Here is a 20,246-nt window from a genome sequence, read left to right as displayed (position 1 = left end):
TATAACATAACATGAATTGTCAGTTTCACATAAAATATAATCATTATATATAGTAAAATATTGTTACAAAGGATATAAACAACAAAAGTATTTGGCCGTATGGTTGATGGATTTGTGAAAAATCATTACATGTTTTATCGTATCAAACTTCTCATTAGAGTTTTAACTGTGATACTTTCTGTATTTCCTTTTCAACTCAACAACATATATTAATTAGTCACAAGAACAGGGAGCAGTCAGTAATTCCATTTGCATGTTCCTTTCTTTAGAATTCCTCAATATACACCTAATCTTTTACACTGTCAAATCATCAACAAAAAAAATATCTATACGTAAGTCTTCCTAAGATGTGAATTTTATAAGTTTTTGAAGATAAAGGATATTAATTATCTATTTTAATAGATAAGGATTATTCGACAGTAAAATAATTTCATACGTTGACCATATGTATAATTTGAACTATTTTCAAATAATAGTTTAAAAGTGCATTTTATAAACGGTTCTTTTTTCAACTTTAGCTTTTTAAAGTATAATATTGCATAAACCCCAATCTGACTAAAGTAGAAAGGATATCTCATGAAAATACAGCCAAGTCAGAAGAAAAAAGACAAAATTTAATCTCATATTTTTGGAAAAATAAGCTAAACATCCAAGTTTCACCCATACGTTTTAGTTTTATATTTTAAATCGAAATTACTCATGTATATATATATAATAAAACAAAACAAAAAAAAAAAAGTGCCACGTAGTTTCAACATCGTCTATGTATAACATGGGACCCATAGTCCCATACATGCAACTTCCTATATTCTAGCAGCGACACGTGTTCGTAAACACGTGAATCTCCCGTGTTCATCCAAAGAGAAAAAAAAAACAGCTGACTCAAAACAGAGCATGTACAGATTAACCTTGAAGGAAGCCACCGTTTGCTTCCTTTTTCATTGATTCTCTTCTTTTTCTGCAGAGATTCCAATAGCCTTTTAGTACAAAGAGGGAGAGGAAAGGCGGTGTTTTGAAATTCAGTTTGTATTTTTAAAATTGTATTGAGTTTATAATGGAAAATGGGCATGTATCAGCTTCTTCAAGAAATAATAGAACAGGCAGAAATAATAATATGGAAATTTCAATAGCGAGTGCGTCTTCAATGTTTCCTGGTTTCAGGTTTTCACCAACGGACGAAGAATTGATATCGTATTACTTGAAGAAGAAACTTGAGGGGTCTGATAAGTGTGTGGAAGTTATTTCTGAAGTTGAGATTTGGAAACATGAACCTTGGGATTTACCAAGTACGTACCCTTTTTCTTTTTCCATTTTAACATGATGTGTGGGTGTTATGTATGTATTGGGTGTCAAATGGGCTTGTTAAATTGAAATTAAGAATATTAAAAGGAAAAATTACTTGAGTGTTTTTTAAAAATTAATTACTGATTTTAGAGATATTTTTTATTTATTACCATTTATAGCAATATATAGCAATATTATGATAAATCTACACTTGTATTAAAAGTGAATTATGCATACAATATAAATGTATTATAAGTGTTTTAAAATATATATTATGTTTGTGTAGTAAGAAACTAACATAATGTATTATAAGTCTATTAAAATATGTGATAAATGTATTATCCATCTATAAAACTTGTATTATATATGTTTTATAAATAGTTCTCTGCAATATGTATTAAAACTGTATTATAAATGTATTATAAGTGTTCAGTGAAATTATTTTTTTATTGCTATAAATGGTAAATATTTTCTTAATATTGTATATTTATGTAAGTTTTCCATATTAAAATGGGTTGAAATAAAAATTGGTGGGTCATGACCGTTCAAATTTACTTTGGGCTCAATTGAGCTAAAATTCGGGTTGGATCAGGCCCCCAATTTGATCCGCTTAATCTCAATAATTTTATCATATTATTATTTACCTTTTATCTTTTATGACCACAATTTAAATTTCAACTCAAAAAAATAAAAATAAAAATTTATAAATGGATTGATTAATCTTAAAAGATATAAAATAGATAGTAATTCATATCTTTAATATGACAACATACATTATACCAATGCAAATAAAGAGCCTTAAAATAGATTGAAATTGGAGATTAAGTTGGGCTCAATTGAAATTTTTTTAAAAATGGGTTAAGGTTTGAATGGATTGATATTGAATCTAATACAAATTATATTGAGCTCAACCCATAAAAATTTGGGCGGGTTGGGCGGGTCACCTATATTTGAGCTCATTTTGACACCCCTATGTATATATAATATTATGACGGTGAAGGAGCGTTGATTTTTCCAATATTTTGCAAGATAGTCAAATACTACAAAACGCGTTTTGAATGCATAGTTAAAAAGAGAACAAAACGCATTTTGAACGCGTAGTCAAAAAGAGAACAAAACGCGTAGTCAAAAAGGCAGGTGCAATACGCGAATTTTACGTTTTTCTAGCTTCCTATAAATATAGGGCCTCTTGCCCTCATTTAGATCATCCCACAAACCAAAAGAGTAAGAACACAAAGAGAGTTATACACCAAGATAAATATTGTAGTCTTGAGTATCCTCTTTAGTGAGTTGTTTCTTTTACTAGAGATAAAATGATAATTGTTGTTTTCTCCTTGTATTTGAGAGTAGTGCACTCCCATATTATCATAGTAAGATCCTTTTATCCCGTGTTTTTTTCTCCTATATCTGTTTGAGGGGTTTCCACATAAAATTCTCGTGTCCAATTTATTTTCATTATTTATTATCATATCAAACTTTAGTTGTAGTGCTTTTTCCTCCAACAGTGGCATTAGAGCCCTCGGTTATTCTGTCTGTTTTATGTGAAAGTATTATCTGTGAATAGTAAATTTTTGTGAATAGTAAAATTAAGTGAAAAGTACAATTCACTTAAATAGTAAATTTTGGTGACGGTACAGTTTGTCACGATTGTTCGCAAAAATATTCAGAAATAATCTAGAGGGGTGTGAAGCAAATAACAATGTCGAGTACAACAAAGTTTGACATTGAAAAATTCAATAGAATTAATTTCTCATTATGGAAAATAAAAATAAGCGCGATATTAAGAAAAGACAATTGTTTAGCTGCAATTGAAGGCAAGCCCACAGACTTTACTGATGACAGCAAATGGAACGACATAGACAGCAACGCAGTTGCTGATCTACACTTGGCGCTAGCTGATCAAGTGTTGTCTAGTGTGGCTGAAAAATGGACGACGAAGAAAATATGAGATACTCTTACGAGATTGTATAAGGCCAAGTCTTTGCATAATAAAATCTTCTTATAAAGAAGATTGTATACTCTTCGAATGGCAGAGTCCATGTCGATTACTGAACACATCAATACTTTGAATACTCTATTTTCGCAACTTACAATAATGGACTGCAAAATAGAGGGAACTGAACGTACGGAGCTTCTGCTTCAAAGTCTTCCTGACTGGTATGATCAACTCATCATTAACCTGACGAACAATACAAACAGTCTAGTTTTTGATAAAGTTGCAGCCGCTATCTTAGAAGAGGAAAATTGATGCAAAAATAAGGAAAACAAACAATCAAGTTCGCAGCAAACTAAAGCTTTGACGATGGTGAGAGGAAGACCAATGAAACATGGCCCAGTGCGCGTCACAATCATGGTGGATCTATATCAAGAAGTAAAAAAAAATATCAAGTGTCACAATTGTGGCAAGAAATGGCACATCAAGAAAGATTATTGGTTCAAGAAGAAGAGTGAACACCCTGAGTCATCAAATGCTCAAAGGAATATTACAAGTACCTTGGATAACGTTTCATTGATGTCTAGATCTTAGACGCATGAGCAACATGGCATATAACTTCCCGGAAAGAATGGTTCCATCAATATAAACCTATCTCAGGAGGATCTGTGTTCATGGGAGACGATCATGCTTTGGATGTTATTGGTATTAGGTCCATCAAAATAAAGATGTATGATGGCACGGTACGCACCATCTAGGAGGTACAACATGTAAAAGATTTGAGGAAGAATATATTGTCTTTAGGATAATTAGATAATAATGGATGTTCATATAAGACTCATGGTGGAATCATAAAAATATCAAAAGGAACGCTTGTAGTGATGAAAACGGAAAACCTTGCTGCAAATTTATATGTGCTTAAAGGTGAAACACACCAAGAAGAAGAAGCATCAACCACGTCAGCAAGTTCATTTGAAGAATCAATGATGATGTGGCATCGTAAACTTGGTCATACGTCGGAATGAGATTTGAAGATTTTTACTGAGCAAAAGCTTCTTTCAAGGCTCAAAAAGGTTTCACTACCCTTTTGTGAGCATTGTGTTATCAGTAAGAAATATATATTGAAGTTTAGCAGTTTCTTTGTTAAAACTAAGGAAATATTAGATCTAGTCTACTCTGATGTCTGGCAAGCATCGGTGGAGTCTCTAGGAGGAACGAAATATTTTGTGTCATTTATCGACAATTACTTCAAGAGAAGTTGGGTGTATCCAATCAAAAGAAAGGCAAATGTTTTTTCGGTTTTCAAAGAGTTCAAAGCGCGGGTGGAACTTGAATCTGAGAAAAAGATCAAGTGTTTGAGGACAAATAATGGAGGAGAATACACTGGTGATGATTTGATAACTTCTGTAAATAAGAAGGTATTAAAAGACAGTTCACGGTGGCATATACTCCACAAAAAAATGGAGTAGCAAAGCAGATGAACAAAACCTTATTGGAAACTGCAGGGTTGGAAAAATCATTTTGGGCAGAAGCAGTCAAAACCGTTTGTTATGTGATCAATCGATCACCATTCACCGCAATTGATCTAAAAACGCCAATGGAGATGTGGATAGGAAAACCAGTTGATTATTCTCGCTTACATATATTCGGAAGTCCTACTTATGTTATGTACAACACCCAATAAAAATCGAAGTTGGATCCAAAATCTAAGAAATGAATTTTCTTAGGGTATATTGATGGAGTGAAGAGGTATCGCTTGTGGGATCCCACTGCCCACAACATAGTAATCAGCAAGGATGTTATGTTTGTTGAAAATAAGATACAAGTAAAAGAAGGTAGCACTTTGAAAGAAAAATCAGAGACTACTACAATTGAAGTTGAAGAAATAGAAGAAGCTCCAGTTTCTTCTGAGGCAGCACCAGAGCACGAAGAACAAAGAGCAAGCTGAGATCAAAACTCCACAAGTTTGACAGTCAACTAGGGAGAGAAGAGAACTAGCTTAGCACTAATCTATGAAGGGCAATGTTGCATACTATCTATTAACAGAGGATGCAGAGCCTTTAACTTTTCACGAGGCTATGAAAGGCCAAGAATCATCTCTGTGGATGGAAGCAATGTGAGAAGAAATTGAAGCTCTTCATAAAAATAAAACATGGGATCTTGTTCAATTTCCACAAGGAAGGAAGGCCATTGGAAACAAATGGGTTTACAAGATCAAACGCAATGGTAATGATCAAGTGGAGAAGTATCGTGCAAGATTGGTGGTGAAAGGATTCGCTCAGAAAGAAGGTATAGACTTCAATGAGATATTTTCTCCAGTGGTTCTACTCACAATAATTCGAGTGGTCCTGGCGATGTGTGCTACATTTGACTTGTAGTTGGAGTAGTTAGATGTCAAAACTGCATTTCTTCATGGAGAGCTTGAAGAAGAAATTTGCATGCTCCAACCAGAAGGTTTTGAAGAACAGGAAAAAGAGAACTTGGTTTGCAGGTTGAACAAATCTCTATACGGTCTCAAACAGGCGTCGAGATGTTGGTATAAGAGATTTGATTCCTTTATTATAAGCCTTGGATACAACAGACATAGGTCGGATCCTTGTGTTTATTATAAGAGATTTGGTGATGATGATTTTTTTATTTTGTTTTTGTATGTTGATGACATGTTGGTAGCAGGCCCCAACAAAGAAAATCTTGCGACGCTTCAAGATGCAAGACTATAAGTCAATTTCTACCCCATTTCCTATTAATTTCAAATTATCCTAAAAAATGAGTCTTGGCAATGAAGCAGAGAAGATGGAGATGTCTCGAGTACCGTATGTATCAACAGTAGGAAGTTTAATGTTCGTCATGGTATGTACAATACTTGACATTACATAAGCAGTGGGTGTGGTTAGTCGATACATGGCTAATCTTGGTAGAGTTCATTGGAATACTGTTAAGAGGTCTGAGATATATCAAGGGTACCTCAGATGTTGCATTGTGTTATGGAGGATCAGACTTTACTATTAAAGGTTATGTTGATTCAGATTATGCAGATGATCTTGATAAAAGCAAGTCAACCACAGTTATGTGTTTACTTTTGCTGGAGGAACTGTAAGGTGGGTTTCAAAACTGCAATCTATCATGGCTACATCTACGACGGAAGCAGAATATGTAGTAGCTACACAAGCTAGTAAAGAGGCAATATGGATGCAGATGTTACTGGAGGAGCTCGGGCACTAACAAGAGAAGGTTGCTCTGTTTTGTGACAGTTAGAGCACTTTGTATCTTGCAAAGAATCCGACATTTCTTTCAAGGACAAAGCACATTCGAGTTTAGTATCACTTTGTTCGTGAGAAGGTGGAAGAAGGCAGTGTGGATATTCAGAAAATTCACACTAATGACAACCTAGCAGATATGTTTACGAAGCCGATCAACAGTAACAAGTTTATATGGTGTCGATCTTCTGTTGGCCTAGCAGAAATGTAACATTGTAGTAATTGGGTAGAAAAGATAGTGTGAAGACTTAATTGATTCTCAGTTAATTTTTCAAGTGGGAGAATGCAAGATAGTCAAATACTACAAAATGCATTTTGAACGAGTAGTTAAAAAGGGAACAAAACGTGTTTTGAACGAGTAGTCAAAAAGTAAAAACAACGCATAATCAAAAAGGGAGGTGCAATACGCAGATTTTACGCAAATTTTACATGTTTTTGGTTTCCTATAAATATAGGGACTCTTGCCCTCATTTAGATCATCCCACAAAATACAATCCAAAAGAGTAAGAACACAAAGAGAGTTATACACCAAGATAAATATTGTAGTCTTGAGTGTCCTCTTTAGTGAGTTGTTCCTTTTACAAGAGAGAAGTGTTAATTGTTGTTTAATCTTTGTATTTGAGAGCAGTGTACTCCCATATTATCATAGTAAGATCCTTCTACCCGTAGTTTTTTTCTCTCTATTTGTTTGAGGGGTTTCCACGTAAAATTCTCGTGTCCAATTTATTTTCTTATTATCATATCAAACTTTAGTTGTAGTATTTCCTCCACCAAACATATTTTTGCTGGGTTGGGTTGGGTTGAGTATATATATATACGGGAAAGTTCTTTACAACACCACCATAATGTGTTGGTGGACGGAGTTATCCGATACTTGCACTGGAGTTAGGTCGAGTTGAGATAGAGGGAAGTTGGTTGAACACCACCATAGTGTTAACAAGGGCGATTGTAATTTGAAAATTGTTGTCCGCGTGAACCCATGATACGTCCGTAAAATTAGGTGGTTTACGTGATCTAATATTAACGGTTGGCACACATACTACCAAAAGGTTAAATGGGGCGCTTAGTTGAATATGTAGTTATTTACCCAATTGATATTGGCAACCATGCCACCAAATGGTTGTATATATATATATATGTATATATATATATATATATATGTATAAGTAGTCTTGCTCTTGGATTAGCTCTTAATTTTGATGTTACGTTTGTTTTTCTTCCGCCGGATCACTTATTTTTTTTCTTCTTGATGAAATGTCATTGTTTTTACAGTATATATATGTTCATACTGGATTCTCTTTCCCTTAACTAGACTGCTCTTTTTCCCCCCTTTTTTTGTACCTCAAAACAAAGAACAGTGATGTCAAATATTCCCTTCTTTATCTTTCTAAAAGGTAATGAATTCCTACGTTGATGAAACAAATAGGCACAAAGAAGAAAAGAAAGGAATAACCTCCTCTTTGATAATCGATTAATAAGATTCTTCCATGTGTCAACTTCTTCGAATCTTAGGTTGATTGATATTAATTTCAAAGTGAAGAATCTTTTGTTTTCACCCAAAAAAAAGAAGCAAAGAGTGCTTCTAAATGAAGTCGTATCATAAGGGTTAGAAATCTAAACCAAGTAGAGTTCTTGCTTGAACATATTACTAGTCTTCCCCATTGTATCTCTTATATAGTATACATTGTGAACCTTTCAGCTGCCATGGTTTCATTATTGAAACATCATCTTTCTACTGAATATAGTTGAAGGAAAATTTTAAGCTGGATATATGCCGTGATGTATGGTTAGGATATGCGCAGCTAAGCATCTTAGTATGGGCATCACCAAACGCTGTAAAATATAAGATTTTTATAGTTGTTAAATATTGTATTCTTTTTTTCATTAGGTGCTTGGAAATTATGAGAAGCATCACACTATGTTACCCCACCTTTAGCCCTATTCATTTGACTGTCTTTATTAGTTACTCTGAGTAGTTACTCATACCTACATACTTTTTCCATTAATTGATCAATCCTTATTCACATGTACCAGCTAAATCCGTCATTCAATCAGATGATGAGTGGTTCTTCTTTTCTCCCCGTGGAAGGAAGTACCCAAATGGATCGCAAAGTAAAAGGGCTACCGAATCTGGTTACTGGAAGGCCACAGGAAAAGAACGTAATGTGAAGTCTAGTTCGAATATCATTGGCACAAAGAGAACGCTGGTGTTCCACACTGGCCGGGCACCTAAAGGACAGAGGACACAATGGATAATGCATGAATATTGCATGATTGGGAACACTAATTATCAGGTAATTATGAGCTCTGACCCAACCCCGAGGGACCGATCCTCCTCATGTGATCAACTTCCTACCTTTTCAGCTGCAGCATCAAATTCAACTATGTACTGTTAGCTGTTTGTTCCTCGAGTAACTATGCTGTTCTTGTGAATTCTTATATACACATCTTTTGCATTGATAGTTTCTTTTGTTATGTGATACTGAATGGTTTGCTCAATTTTGGTTGAAAGTTAGAAAAAAGAAGGAAAGGTTTGGTCAATGTAACAGCTACTCATCAAGGCTCTGCAACCTGCTTTAACGGTCTTACCAACTATGCCAAGTGAAAAATAACTCGATAAACAAATAGTTTTATTTGTGGTAGGCCATAGCATAGCCATATATACTTTAATGCCTGATATGAGGGAAGAAACATGGAGTTAACGTGTTGTCAAATGCATTTGCTTACTGTTTAGAACAAAAATCAACAAAAAATAAATATCTCTCCTGAAATGCTCAATGTTGTTTGAGTTGTGATATTATTCAAGATAGAAAATTCACTTGGAGCTACTTCTTTTGAATCGTTAACTGTAAAATTTGGTGGGGGTGTCTATACCAAAAATTTTCTTTCTTGATCAATCAAATCCATCCCCTTGCAGAAGCTTTCACCAGGGCTTGTCCTGATCTGAGATTCAATTATTAACCACTTTCTACAAATAGTTCTCAATGAGATAGTTCCTTTGCTGCAATACGCCAGTTGCTGAAACAATGTCAATCATCTAAATCAATAAAGTGCTTTGATTTTTTGGTCTGCTGTGTTATACAGGATTCTATGGTTGTCTGCCGCCTCCGGAAGAATAGCGAGTTTCATTTGAATGACACCCCAAGAAATCAGAGAAATCAACTGGTTGCTACTGATAGTGCAACTGCTATGTCTGGAGCAGGACAATTGGGCAGCTTGGAATTGGTCAATGCCGCAGATTGCTGTTCAAAGGAAGGTAGTAGCAGTTTTCGTTCCCATTCAGTTGAGCAGATTGACTCTGGATCAGAATCTGATAAACCAACAAAAGAGTTCTCTCAGCACGATTCCTCTGGCCACTTCAAGGTTTTGGTTTTACCGCAATTTACTGTTGCTCATATGTAAATGTGTCAGCATACTTCTCTGTGGTCTTGAGCCTTTCCATATTAAGCCTAACATAACTTCGTCCGTCTTTTGGTCTGCTGTATGGGTTCCAGGATTGTGATGTTGAAGAGGACTGGTTTGCTGATATAATGAAGGATGATATCATTAAGCTAGATGACTCTCCACTTAATCCCAGGCCTATTTCCATGATCCCCACTAGGCCTGAATCCTCCGAAATATCAAATCATGAAGCTCAAGCTGCGATGTCCTCTGCAGTTCCTTTCCAGGGCACCGCAAATCGAAGACTCAGACTAGTAAGAGAAATTGTAGCGAAGTGTCGAGTAAAGGGGTCCAAACCGTACAAAGCTATCAAGAAAAATAAAGTCGGAGTTGGCACAACAAGTTCAACAAGATGGTTGAGAAACATGTTTTCAGTTAAATGGACGAGGCAATATGTGATACCTATATTTTTGGCTACCTTGATATTTCTGGTCATGCTTCTTAGTTTATTGGGAGTCTCGCAGCAAGTAAAACAGCGTAGGCATCTTCTCGTTTTGGCGAGCAGCTGAAGTTAATAGCATACTGGTATGTTGTCTTAGTAATAAAGTATTTAGAGTGGAAATTGAAGAATGACTGGTTATGCGAAAAAATGAATGAGTGGCTGCTCTATGTTTGTGTTTGAGCTTATTAAGTAGTACCAAATTGCGTAATACCAAGATGTACCGGGTGATAAATAGTGAATAGATCGTGCAATGGTGTTGTGGTGCTTGTAACAATATGCAACCATTTATGTATTTATTTATACTATGATCTATGTGGATGCATAATTGCCTATTTTCTGTTGATGAATTGTTTTGTTTTTTTATGCATTGGAAAATCCCAATTTCAGATGTTAGTTCAGAATGAGGATAATGGCACTTGCACTGTAACAAATATGGTTGTAGTTACTGATCAGGTACATGATTTTTTTCTTGCTCCAGTCCTACATACATTTCATGTTTCTTCTTATATGACTCTAGAAAGCCCTGCTCGAGCCAGCTAAAGGAAATCACCAACTTTTCTGTGCAATTTACTTTCTTTTCTTCGTTACATTAGCTAAGACGTCCTTTCATAGATTTTCAAACTTTCGAGAGACATAATTCCGTTCCCAGTTGGGTCACGGGAACTCGTCTCATTCTAATTATGCCATTTTTAATTTCTCAAATGGTCACTTAACTTGACGAAATTATCTAGAAAAGTCAATTATCTTTTTCGTCAATTATCGACCTTTTTTGTGGTTAGTGGAGACTTAAAAGGCGAGTTAGTTTTTCAAATAATCATTTAACCTAACGAAATTATGTAGTAAATTCATTTATCTCGTGTCATTATCACATGTCAAATGCCTTGGTAACTATTCTTGAACAATGATCGATAATTAACCACCATCTTAGTTTATTATCTACTGACTCGACACTTGTTCTTAGTGGATTTTAAAGCACTTTCGTGATGGATTATGATTAAGAGTGGCAAACGAGCATATCGAGTGGAAGATGAGGCGATCGAAAATGAGTTTAATAAAAATGGCTAAAATACTCGACTTAACTCATATTTTAAATGGGTAAAAAAATAAGTGCTTGAAAAGCAAAATCTTTTACCCCACTCTTCACTTCCTCCCCCTTACCAGCCCACCCCCACTCCTCAAAAAAAGTTATTTTTTTCATTTGTTTCTTTTGAAAAAAAGTAATTTAGTTATTACTACCACCTACCCCGACACCCCCCCACCACCACACAGCCCCACCCCTACCCCAAAAATATGTTTAAAAAAAATTAATTTGTTATTTTTCTTAAAAAAACTTTATTATGATCAACCTATAGTTCATAAATGGACCTACCCCAACCACCTACGCAAAAAAATATTAATGTCATTTTTCTTCTTTCATGAATGAGCCTCTTTTACCCATTAAACTGCCCAGTTTTAAATGGATAATATGAGTTTGATTCATCTTTTACCCGACCCATTTAAAATTGGTTGATTTGAATAGCTCTACCTATAGTCAATAAATGGACCTCCTTTTACCTGTAGTTAATCTTTTTTTTTTGGTCAAAAAGGATACCTGTAGTTGATAATCAATCAAGAAGGAGATTGATTATCTGACTATATGTGGCAAAGAGCCAAAGACATGAACCAACCATGAAAAAGTTATTCGTATGAATGGGTTAATTTCGAACTTGATAAAAAGTGAAGGTCTTTTAAATTATAGAGAAGGCATTAATGTAGTATGAAATCCTTTGTAGATTCGTGGACAGAAAACCATAATACCCATTGAGCATTTGCCTGCTGTTCATTCTGAAGATTAGTTTGTTTCCAAAATTGTAAAAGCAGCAGTCAGCAAAGAAATCAGAATTTTAAATTCCCGAGTTAGTCTAGTTTGTACAGCTATTTATCATCTTCACACGCCAAAATCTTAGATATTCGGGTCCCCTCTATAAATTAATCTCAGCAGAAAAAACAGACAGTGATAGGTAGGGCTTCCCCATTTACTCTTTCATTGTCTTATAGTTGAGTCAATCTCAAAAGGATGGCTTCCCTGCCTTCATTAAGGTTTATCGCCACGAAATGTGCAATCCGAAGCTGGCAATCTTTTCTTCTTCCTAAATTTCTGTTCGTGTAGCATATTCTTTCACTGGGAATTAAGTCAAATTATGTTCCTTTTCCTCTGTTTTTTCCTAGAAAATTCCGTCGGGCTTTCTCAAGTATTTCGATGGAGATATTCCAGTGATCTCTCAACTTGAAGTTGAAGGTCCAGCAATCTTGGAGTGTTGTTGTAGAAAACATCCTAGACGACTTCTTTTTCAACAGTGGTTGGCCAGACTTAATAACTTGGAGATTGAAGATTTTCTTAATTTTTCTTATGCTGGAAACTCTATTTTTTATGTGAAAATATATGGAAAAAATGGCTACCTGAAGCAACACTCAACTACCATCGAGGAGCTTGAAGAAAATACTCATGGTAAGTTCTTCAAGTTTGGTGCAATACATACATCACTCTTTATGCATAATATTTAAAGTAACTCACAAAAAGCAATTGGTACAGAGATACAAGTGGCATCTCCGCTACCTGATCAACAACTTGATGGATCAGTAAATTCTGTAGCCTCAGTCACTTTATTTGAAATCGTTATGAAGAAATCCAATTTTTCCAAAATCTTGTTGGTAAGTTTATTATTGCAAATGTTTTATTTATATGCATAAATGCGGGAATGCATTCTCTCTCTATATATATATATATATTCTCAAAAGTGTCATTATATACAACTGATTTAGTGTCAAAGAGGCAAAACAGTATGAAAAATTACTGTCTGGTGTGTGGTCTCACAAGGTTTAGTTTCTAGAGATAAATATTTATGTTCAGTAATTTCTCAATAAACAAACATTTTAAAGTTATTCATGTGTTTCTTTCCTTGCACTTCAAAATTTAGGGGAGTGTAATAGCTGAGAATTTGTGAAAGATATTAATGTGATTCTTTCCTTAATACCATTTGACAAGGAGAAATATATTTTTCCTTCAAAAACTGAAAAAGTTTCACTCAAGACTTCTGATTTATATGTGAGTTGCAAAAGATAATAACTCATCATCTAACATCAGCTAAATGAATCGTATTGGTGAAAGTGTCTGAATCATGATGTAAAGTCGTCTACTACTTGTCTGTCGTCTTTTTAATTCATAGCATTTAATACTTTGATCACTTGGTTGTTGAATGTGTATTCTGCTTGAGCACGTTTTTGAACTGTACATACTTTATGCAGAATTTACCCTTTACATTTGGCAAAAAACACATGAAGAGGGGGCAAGTATTTGAGAAGATTGCTACTCTTCAAACTAATGGTAAAAGTTGGCGAGTTGTTGTTCGTAGTTCTGATAGACTTGAATTTCGGAAAGGGTGGCACCACTTTCTACACGACAATGATTTGCGTGTGGGAGATGTTTGCATTTTGAGCTAATTGATGCGAAGAATTTCATACTGAAAGTTCTCATTAGGCGCAAACCTGAGTCACATTGAAGTATAATCATAGAAATTGAGGCAATTCTTTTTGATTGTTCAGCTTACTATCTGGTTCAAATGTTTCTACTTGAGGACTTGAGAGAGGATAGAATGTGAACTAAGCATTGTATATTCATATTGAAATTGAAGGCTAATGTAATCAGAAGTTTAAATCAATGGATTTACATCATTTTTCATATAGTAAATGCTTTAACATAATTTAACCACAGCCTGGAGTTCCCTATATGGCACTGTAAAACTGCAAATCAACTCATTTCAATTTGAAACAAGTACTCGAGATCCAAGTAACCTTATATGATCAGGTGTCTATTAGTGTTTTATCAAAAAATTCTGTTTAAAGTTCACTTGATCATTCTGTTTAAAGTTCTGGTTAGAGATCTCTGCTTGAGAGAGGTAGTATGTGTTTAGCACTTCGTGATGGTGTGCCAGATCTTTGAAATGATGAATGTACATTATTTTGTGATATAGTAAAGCCTTAGCATGGTTGCCCAAACTCCCTAGAGTACTCTAGTCTTGGCCTTGTAATTGAACACGTTAATTTTGAAAGAGCAAAACCAAGTGAATAGTAATGCTGGTGAAAGCATTCAAAATGAATGAGCAGTACTGTAACCTCAGAGACTATCTTGATTTCTCTGTTTGGAACAAAGGAGACTCTCCTTTTTCATGATAACTACAATGTTGTTGTTTCAGGAGAAAACTAGTTTATACTGACAATTCATGCAACATGCTCTACATTTTATTAAGTACTAGCAATAAATTTGTAGAGAAGTTAGACAATTTGAAGAGCAATCAAATTGTCACCTTACAACCTTCATCTTGCACCTCTTCTACGCTAATCCTACAAAAATAGGAGGCTCAATTCACAGCTCCTTCTGCGGATGTCGTGTAATCCCAGGAATGATTTAAACTTCCATCGAGTGAGAAAGATGAGGTGATATAATGAAGATGATACCAAGAAGAGTAACCTCAGATAATGACTTTCAAGGTGAAGGAGGTGACATATCTTGACTTGATGGTATTGTCTGATTAGCACACGGTAGAGGAGAAGGTAGTGGAGGCTCTACCAATGAAGGTGGTGGTGATGGCAAGTCTGGTGGCTGAGGTGAAGAAGAGTTTTGTGTTGGTGGGGTTGGAGAAGGCGACTCGGTAGGTGGTAGTGGAGATGGTGATGGCAGTGGTGGTAGTGGAGGAGATGTTGGGATTGGTGATGGTGGTTGAGGCAAACAAGTACAACAGGTGTTTTGTGGAGGGGTGGTAGGTGATGGAAGTAATGGAGGTAATGGAGGTGGTAATGCACATTTGAAAGTGCTACAATCAACTTCATTAGACAAAAATCTCTGGCAATCTAAAGCAGATCTCTGCATTGGCCTTCCTCTAAGACAATTCTGTTGATCAGCAAATGCATTCAAGTTTAGACAAGCTGGACTCTCTTCTGAAAAGTAGTTGTGCTCATACACAAAATTCTCCAATTTTGGAAGTGTACATATGTTGCTAGAAATCTTTCCAGACAACATATTATGACCCAAATTCAACTGCTCCAAGCTCACCATCCCTCCAATACTCTCAGGTAAAGTTCCCACAATTTCATTATAACTTATATCAAACACAGTCAAATTCTTCAGCATCCCAATCTCATTTGGCAAACATGAATGAAAATTATTATTTGTAAGAAGCAATTCATTCAATCTAACCATTTTGCCTATACTAACAGGCATACATCCCTCAAAGTTGTTGTTAGCCAAAACCATGACAGAAACAGGCGAATTCCCAAAGTTATCAGGCAACTCAAAAGTAAATCTGTTGTTATTAATGAATAGAGCATCTAAATCCCTTTCAAAAAGTTGCCTTGGAAGTTCACCTTCAAACTCATTGAACCTCAAATCAAGAAACTTCAAGTTAGGCAATTGAACAACCACATCAGGAAACTTTCCAACGAATCGATTATTACTAAGATCTAACTCAAAAAGAAGCTTCAAATTCAAGAAACTCTCGGGTATTGTACCACAGAACCTATTAGAGTTTATATGAATCAATGCAATGTCAAATAGTAAACCTAATTCATGTGGAAGTTTTCCAGCTATATCACCATGATTGATATCGATACCAGAAACTGTAAGTTCAGAAGGCTGATCAAGTGAAGGGGAACAGAAAACTCCAGTGTAATTACACACATTAGATCCTTCCCAATTCTGTGTTATATTGTGAGGATCAGAGAGAATTGCTTCTTTCCAAGCTTGTAACGCAATGTAAGCATTCTTTAGCCTAAAATTCTCAATAGAAAGTGATGGATTCATGGCAAGAACATCACCATTGTAGGATAATAATTTTCTACTGTTACTTTTTTCAATTTCAAGGCCGCCGGCGTCAAAATAATTAGATATTTGATTAGTGGTTGATGCAGCATTGAAAAGAATAAGGAAGATAACAGGGTAGAATGATGTGTTTAGGCCTGCAAAATGGTGCATGGTTTTCCTAATGGTGCTATGTATTATTTTTTCTCCCCTCTGATGGGAAGATTCTATATTGAGCTTTGTTTTCAGTAAAGAAATGAAGCAGGATTTGTTATTACTATTTGATTTGTTGTTTTGTCTATCAGGCAAGTCTTTGGATATTTAACTCCAAAGAAGAAAAAGTCTTTGATCAGTTAAAGAGATGAGCTTTTTCAGCTTATTCTTAATGATCGGAATTCTGGTAAAACAGAAATTGAATTTGTTTCATAATAATGTTACATATAATCTTTTAAATAGCTAGCCACAAGTGTTTTTTGGACAAAAAAAGGTTTTTGAAATGACAATCCTAAGAATCTCCTTTTAGATTACATGATAAAAGTAGCAGACATATTCATCACTATTTAGCTTTACGTAGTAATATAAACTATATAGCCAGTGTAATTCCATATTTGGGGTATGAAAGTGATATCTACACCAGATAGAGAGATTGTTTACTTAAATCAACTTATGTACATCATATTAAAGTTAGACATTTGTTTATTAACATGAAATGAAGTAACAACTTTTTGTTGGCAATTATCTGACATTCAAATTACATTTTATTATCTTAAGATATTGGAATATACATTATAAACAACATGCTGCCCAAACTTTTATTGTATCTCGTAAGTACTATATTAACAATATTAGAAATAAGAAAATAATTGAAATACTGAAATGACAATGGTGCAAAGTTCTAATTGTTAAAAGGAAACAAAGAAAAAGTCCTCACTCATTTTAGATCAGTTTTTTCAGCGTCAAGACGATGCATCTAAACTATAGAAAATCTGGTAAAGCAGACAATTTATTTAGGGGAAAATTTTATAGTTGCCCAAGCCTTTATTTAATAGTGAGACTTAAAATCGCTTTGCGGCAATTAGCAACAAATTTACGACAACTTAGTGTGGTTCGAGAGTTCCATTTTAGAATGATCGTCCATGGTTTTATCTATTTATTCATTTGATCTTCATTCTCAGTTTTCATGCATAAGATCCTGGTGCATAGAGCATTTCAAGAACAAGCTTTGGAAACTTCTTTTTTATTTCAAATTTTATTCTCTTCGTCTCATATATATGACAAATAAAATTCCTACCCACATTTTTAAGAAGGATCTATAATAATTCTAACAAATAAATTTCTTGTAGTTTCTTGAAAACAGCCCCCAAAGTGCAAGGAACTAATCAAATGCATCTTATAAAAGACAAAATATAAACAGATAAACACACGAAGAAACTAAAAAAAAATAATTTGATCGTATATACGTAATGTAATATTTCTACCAAGGGGATTCGGACAGTACGGTGTCTCCGCCCCTTGTTGCATTTAACTAAACGAAATGGCAAAGTAAACCATTTAATTTCTTCATATATAATAAATATAAATTTCTGTCTGAGGTTTCAATGTATATTTTGCATATTGTTTTGCAGAATAAAAAACATATAATGCATGTTGCTATAATTTCTACAAGTATATCATAAATATATATATATATATATATATATATATTGAACTAGAGGTGTGTTGTAAAGCTCTATTGACCAGGATATCTTGTCAAAAAATAAATTTGTACACATGGAGAGTTGCTCCAAACATTATAATGTGCCCTTAATATTTCCATAGCTTTTTTCTTTAAACATGCTTCACAGTTTGCTTGAATCACCATGCTAAACTTTGTCACTGCCCCAACTCTTAACATTTCCATTAACACTTGTTTTGTAGCAGAAAATTTTGCAATCAATCCAAGAATTTGAATTGCACTTTCATCTGTGGCTGGAGAAATCCTAAGTATCCTTTTAGAAACAATTGCAATTCCAGCTGCATGTTTTAGTAATTCTGCTCTCCCATCAGCCAAACTACACAAATGTGACAAAAGAGCAAAAACTAATTCAGTAACCCTTTTCTCATTGTTGTTTAATTCGAGTTCAATTAGCTCGAAAATAGCCCCCAATTCGATCATTTTTAGCCTGTTTCGTCCCCTTGGACAGGCATCTATTAGCACATGTAACACTGCTTTTGTTGCTTGTTGAGAAATATATTTTACGCTGTTTTTCCTCAAAGTATTCAACATTTGTTGAAAAAAATCGAGTGTTAGACTAGATAAGAAATTTGTACTTGACACTGAAATCACATTTTTCAGGACCAACATTGCATGAGTCTTGATTGACGTTACAACTTGATTGTTGTACATTTCGCGACTCTTCAAAATCCATAAAATGGCTTCAATTAAATCATGATTTTCCTTGACAATTTGCTTGTTTTCATGTGTTGGTCTCCAAACAAGATGGAAAATCCTCAAAGCTTCTTCAATTCCTTCCCCTTCCTTAAAACTCCTCAATATAAAAAATACCATAGCCTTAATTGCACCACCTTCATCAAAACACTTCCTATTTTCCTCATTCTCACTTATCATAGTCAACATTTTTCTTAAAGCTTTTAAATAAAAATCGTGATTATTCACCTGACGTATTAGCCTGATGACATGTGATTTGTTGAGAGGATATTTGGGCGATGGAATTTGCTCGATCCCTTTTTCAGCATTGCATATAGTCCACGATCGAATAAATCGCCCTAGCATATGATTTGGTGTCAACAACGCGGTGTCTCTAGGCAAAATTTGCTTTGTCACTGGACATGTAGATGCATTTTCCTCTGCCATCAACAACCATTGTTCAATATTTTCCCTATCATATGTAATTCCAGTGACTGTTGTGACAGGATCTTTCATGATTTCAAGTGATATCGGACACAAAAAATATTGGGGTATTTCTACTTCTTCCATATTTTTTCGATATGATAGAAAATAAACAACAAGAATCTAACAATATATAATATGAGAGTGAAAAAAAGGAGGAGAGAGAGAAACTAAGGATTTTTCGAATGAAATTAAAGGTGGTAAAAGAAAGCGGCTAAATATTTATGCATAAAGTTTGAATGGGAAAAGCAAAGGAAAGATGCAGAAGAAAAGAATCATTTTCTTAATTATTTTTATTTTGATTTCTTTTTTTGGTCAAAGATTGAATTAGAAGGAGTCGGTCAACCCACGTGAAACAATTAAGAAATAAGAAATATATTTGTGTTTTGACTTTGTTATATTTTTCCACATTCCAGACAAATTATAGTGGCCAGTGGGGCTAATAGACCAGTAGGACGCATGACGGCATGAGTAGAAACCAGTAGTGGACATACATTTCAAAATTGAATTCCTCGAGCCGAGCGGATTTATGATTTTAAAATTAAAATTTCATATTTTAAGTTTTGAAAGTTTGTGTTTAAATATGTATTTTAATTTGAGAAGTTAAAAATATTTAAAGATAAGATTTTTAAAATCTGATCAAATTTTATAATTAAAAAAAATATTTGAGATAAATTTTCAAAATCTAATCTCAAAATTTGTGGTAAGAAATAACTTAATAATAAATTTGTTGTACTTTAAAAAAATGAGTTCTAACATAATAATTATTTGAATTTTAATAAGTTTATTATAGTACATGTTATATTATTGTCCATATCAGAAATACTGAATGCGGATGGTCAACGAAGGGCTAGATGATCCTTGCTTATACGACACTGCTTTGCAAATATATTTATTTGCATGTGTAAATAATGTTTTCATCTAAAAGAATGCAGAATATAACTATGCCGATCGACGAAAAATAAAAATAATATGAAACACATATTAATTAATTGAGACACAAAACCCTAAAATCGCTACAATCCTAAAATGGGACCATTTAAAAGCTATATTGTGACAATAAGTTAACACAGTCTTACAAAACTATTCATCAAATCGTGAACACCTCTAGTAATAAGTAAAACAACAAATTATTACATTGTAGAATCGTCTATCAGATCTGGAAT

General features: G+C 34.3%; 3 protein-coding genes and 1 pseudogene across 3 annotated transcripts; 2 read left to right on the top strand and 2 right to left on the bottom strand.

Moving 5' to 3' along the window:
• The first annotated feature begins 920 nt into the window (after window positions 1-920).
• Window positions 921-10,682, top strand: LOC129899783 (NAC domain-containing protein 40-like). Its single transcript, XM_055974800.1, has 4 exons — window positions 921-1,286; window positions 8,509-8,768; window positions 9,559-9,837; window positions 9,969-10,682. The coding sequence occupies exons 1-4, from the start codon at window positions 1,055-1,057 to the stop codon at window positions 10,422-10,424; spliced, it is 1,227 nt and encodes a 408-aa protein (XP_055830775.1). The 5' UTR covers window positions 921-1,054; the 3' UTR covers window positions 10,425-10,682.
• Window positions 10,505-14,075, top strand: LOC129900179 (putative B3 domain-containing protein Os03g0621600; annotated as a pseudogene).
• Window positions 14,076-14,170: 95 nt separating this feature from the next.
• Window positions 14,171-16,364, bottom strand: LOC129900232 (leucine-rich repeat extensin-like protein 4). Its single transcript, XM_055975157.1, has one exon. The coding sequence runs from the start codon at window positions 16,362-16,364 to the stop codon at window positions 14,880-14,882; it is 1,485 nt and encodes a 494-aa protein (XP_055831132.1). The 3' UTR covers window positions 14,171-14,879.
• Window positions 16,365-17,755: 1,391 nt separating this feature from the next.
• On the bottom strand, window positions 17,756-19,240 carry LOC129900457 (E3 ubiquitin-protein ligase PUB24-like). Its single transcript, XM_055975432.1, has one exon. It carries the CDS (start codon window positions 19,165-19,167, stop codon window positions 17,920-17,922), a length of 1,248 nt encoding a protein of 415 aa, XP_055831407.1. The 5' UTR covers window positions 19,168-19,240; the 3' UTR covers window positions 17,756-17,919.
• Between the last annotated feature and the right edge of the window lie 1,006 nt (window positions 19,241-20,246).

The sequence above is a fragment of the Solanum dulcamara genome, chromosome 8, assembly GCF_947179165.1.
Source record: "Solanum dulcamara chromosome 8, daSolDulc1.2, whole genome shotgun sequence".
Classification (NCBI taxonomy): Eukaryota; Viridiplantae; Streptophyta; class Magnoliopsida; order Solanales; family Solanaceae; genus Solanum; species Solanum dulcamara.
The sequence above is the reverse complement of the archived record's forward strand: the minus strand, read 5'-3'. Positions and strand labels throughout refer to the sequence as shown.

Coding starts and splice junctions, on each gene's coding strand:
- LOC129899783 (XM_055974800.1), top strand. CDS start 1,055: ATGGAAAATGGGCATGTATCAGCTTCTTCAAGAAATAATAGAACAGGC. Junction 1,287..8,508: donor TGAACCTTGGGATTTACCAA/GTACGTACCCTT, acceptor CACATGTACCAG/CTAAATCCGTCATTCAATCA. Junction 8,769..9,558: donor TTGGGAACACTAATTATCAG/GTAATTATGAGC, acceptor TGTGTTATACAG/GATTCTATGGTTGTCTGCCG.
- LOC129900232 (XM_055975157.1), bottom strand. CDS start 16,364: ATGCACCATTTTGCAGGCCTAAACACATCATTCTACCCTGTTATCTTC.
- LOC129900457 (XM_055975432.1), bottom strand. CDS start 19,167: ATGGAAGAAGTAGAAATACCCCAATATTTTTTGTGTCCGATATCACTT.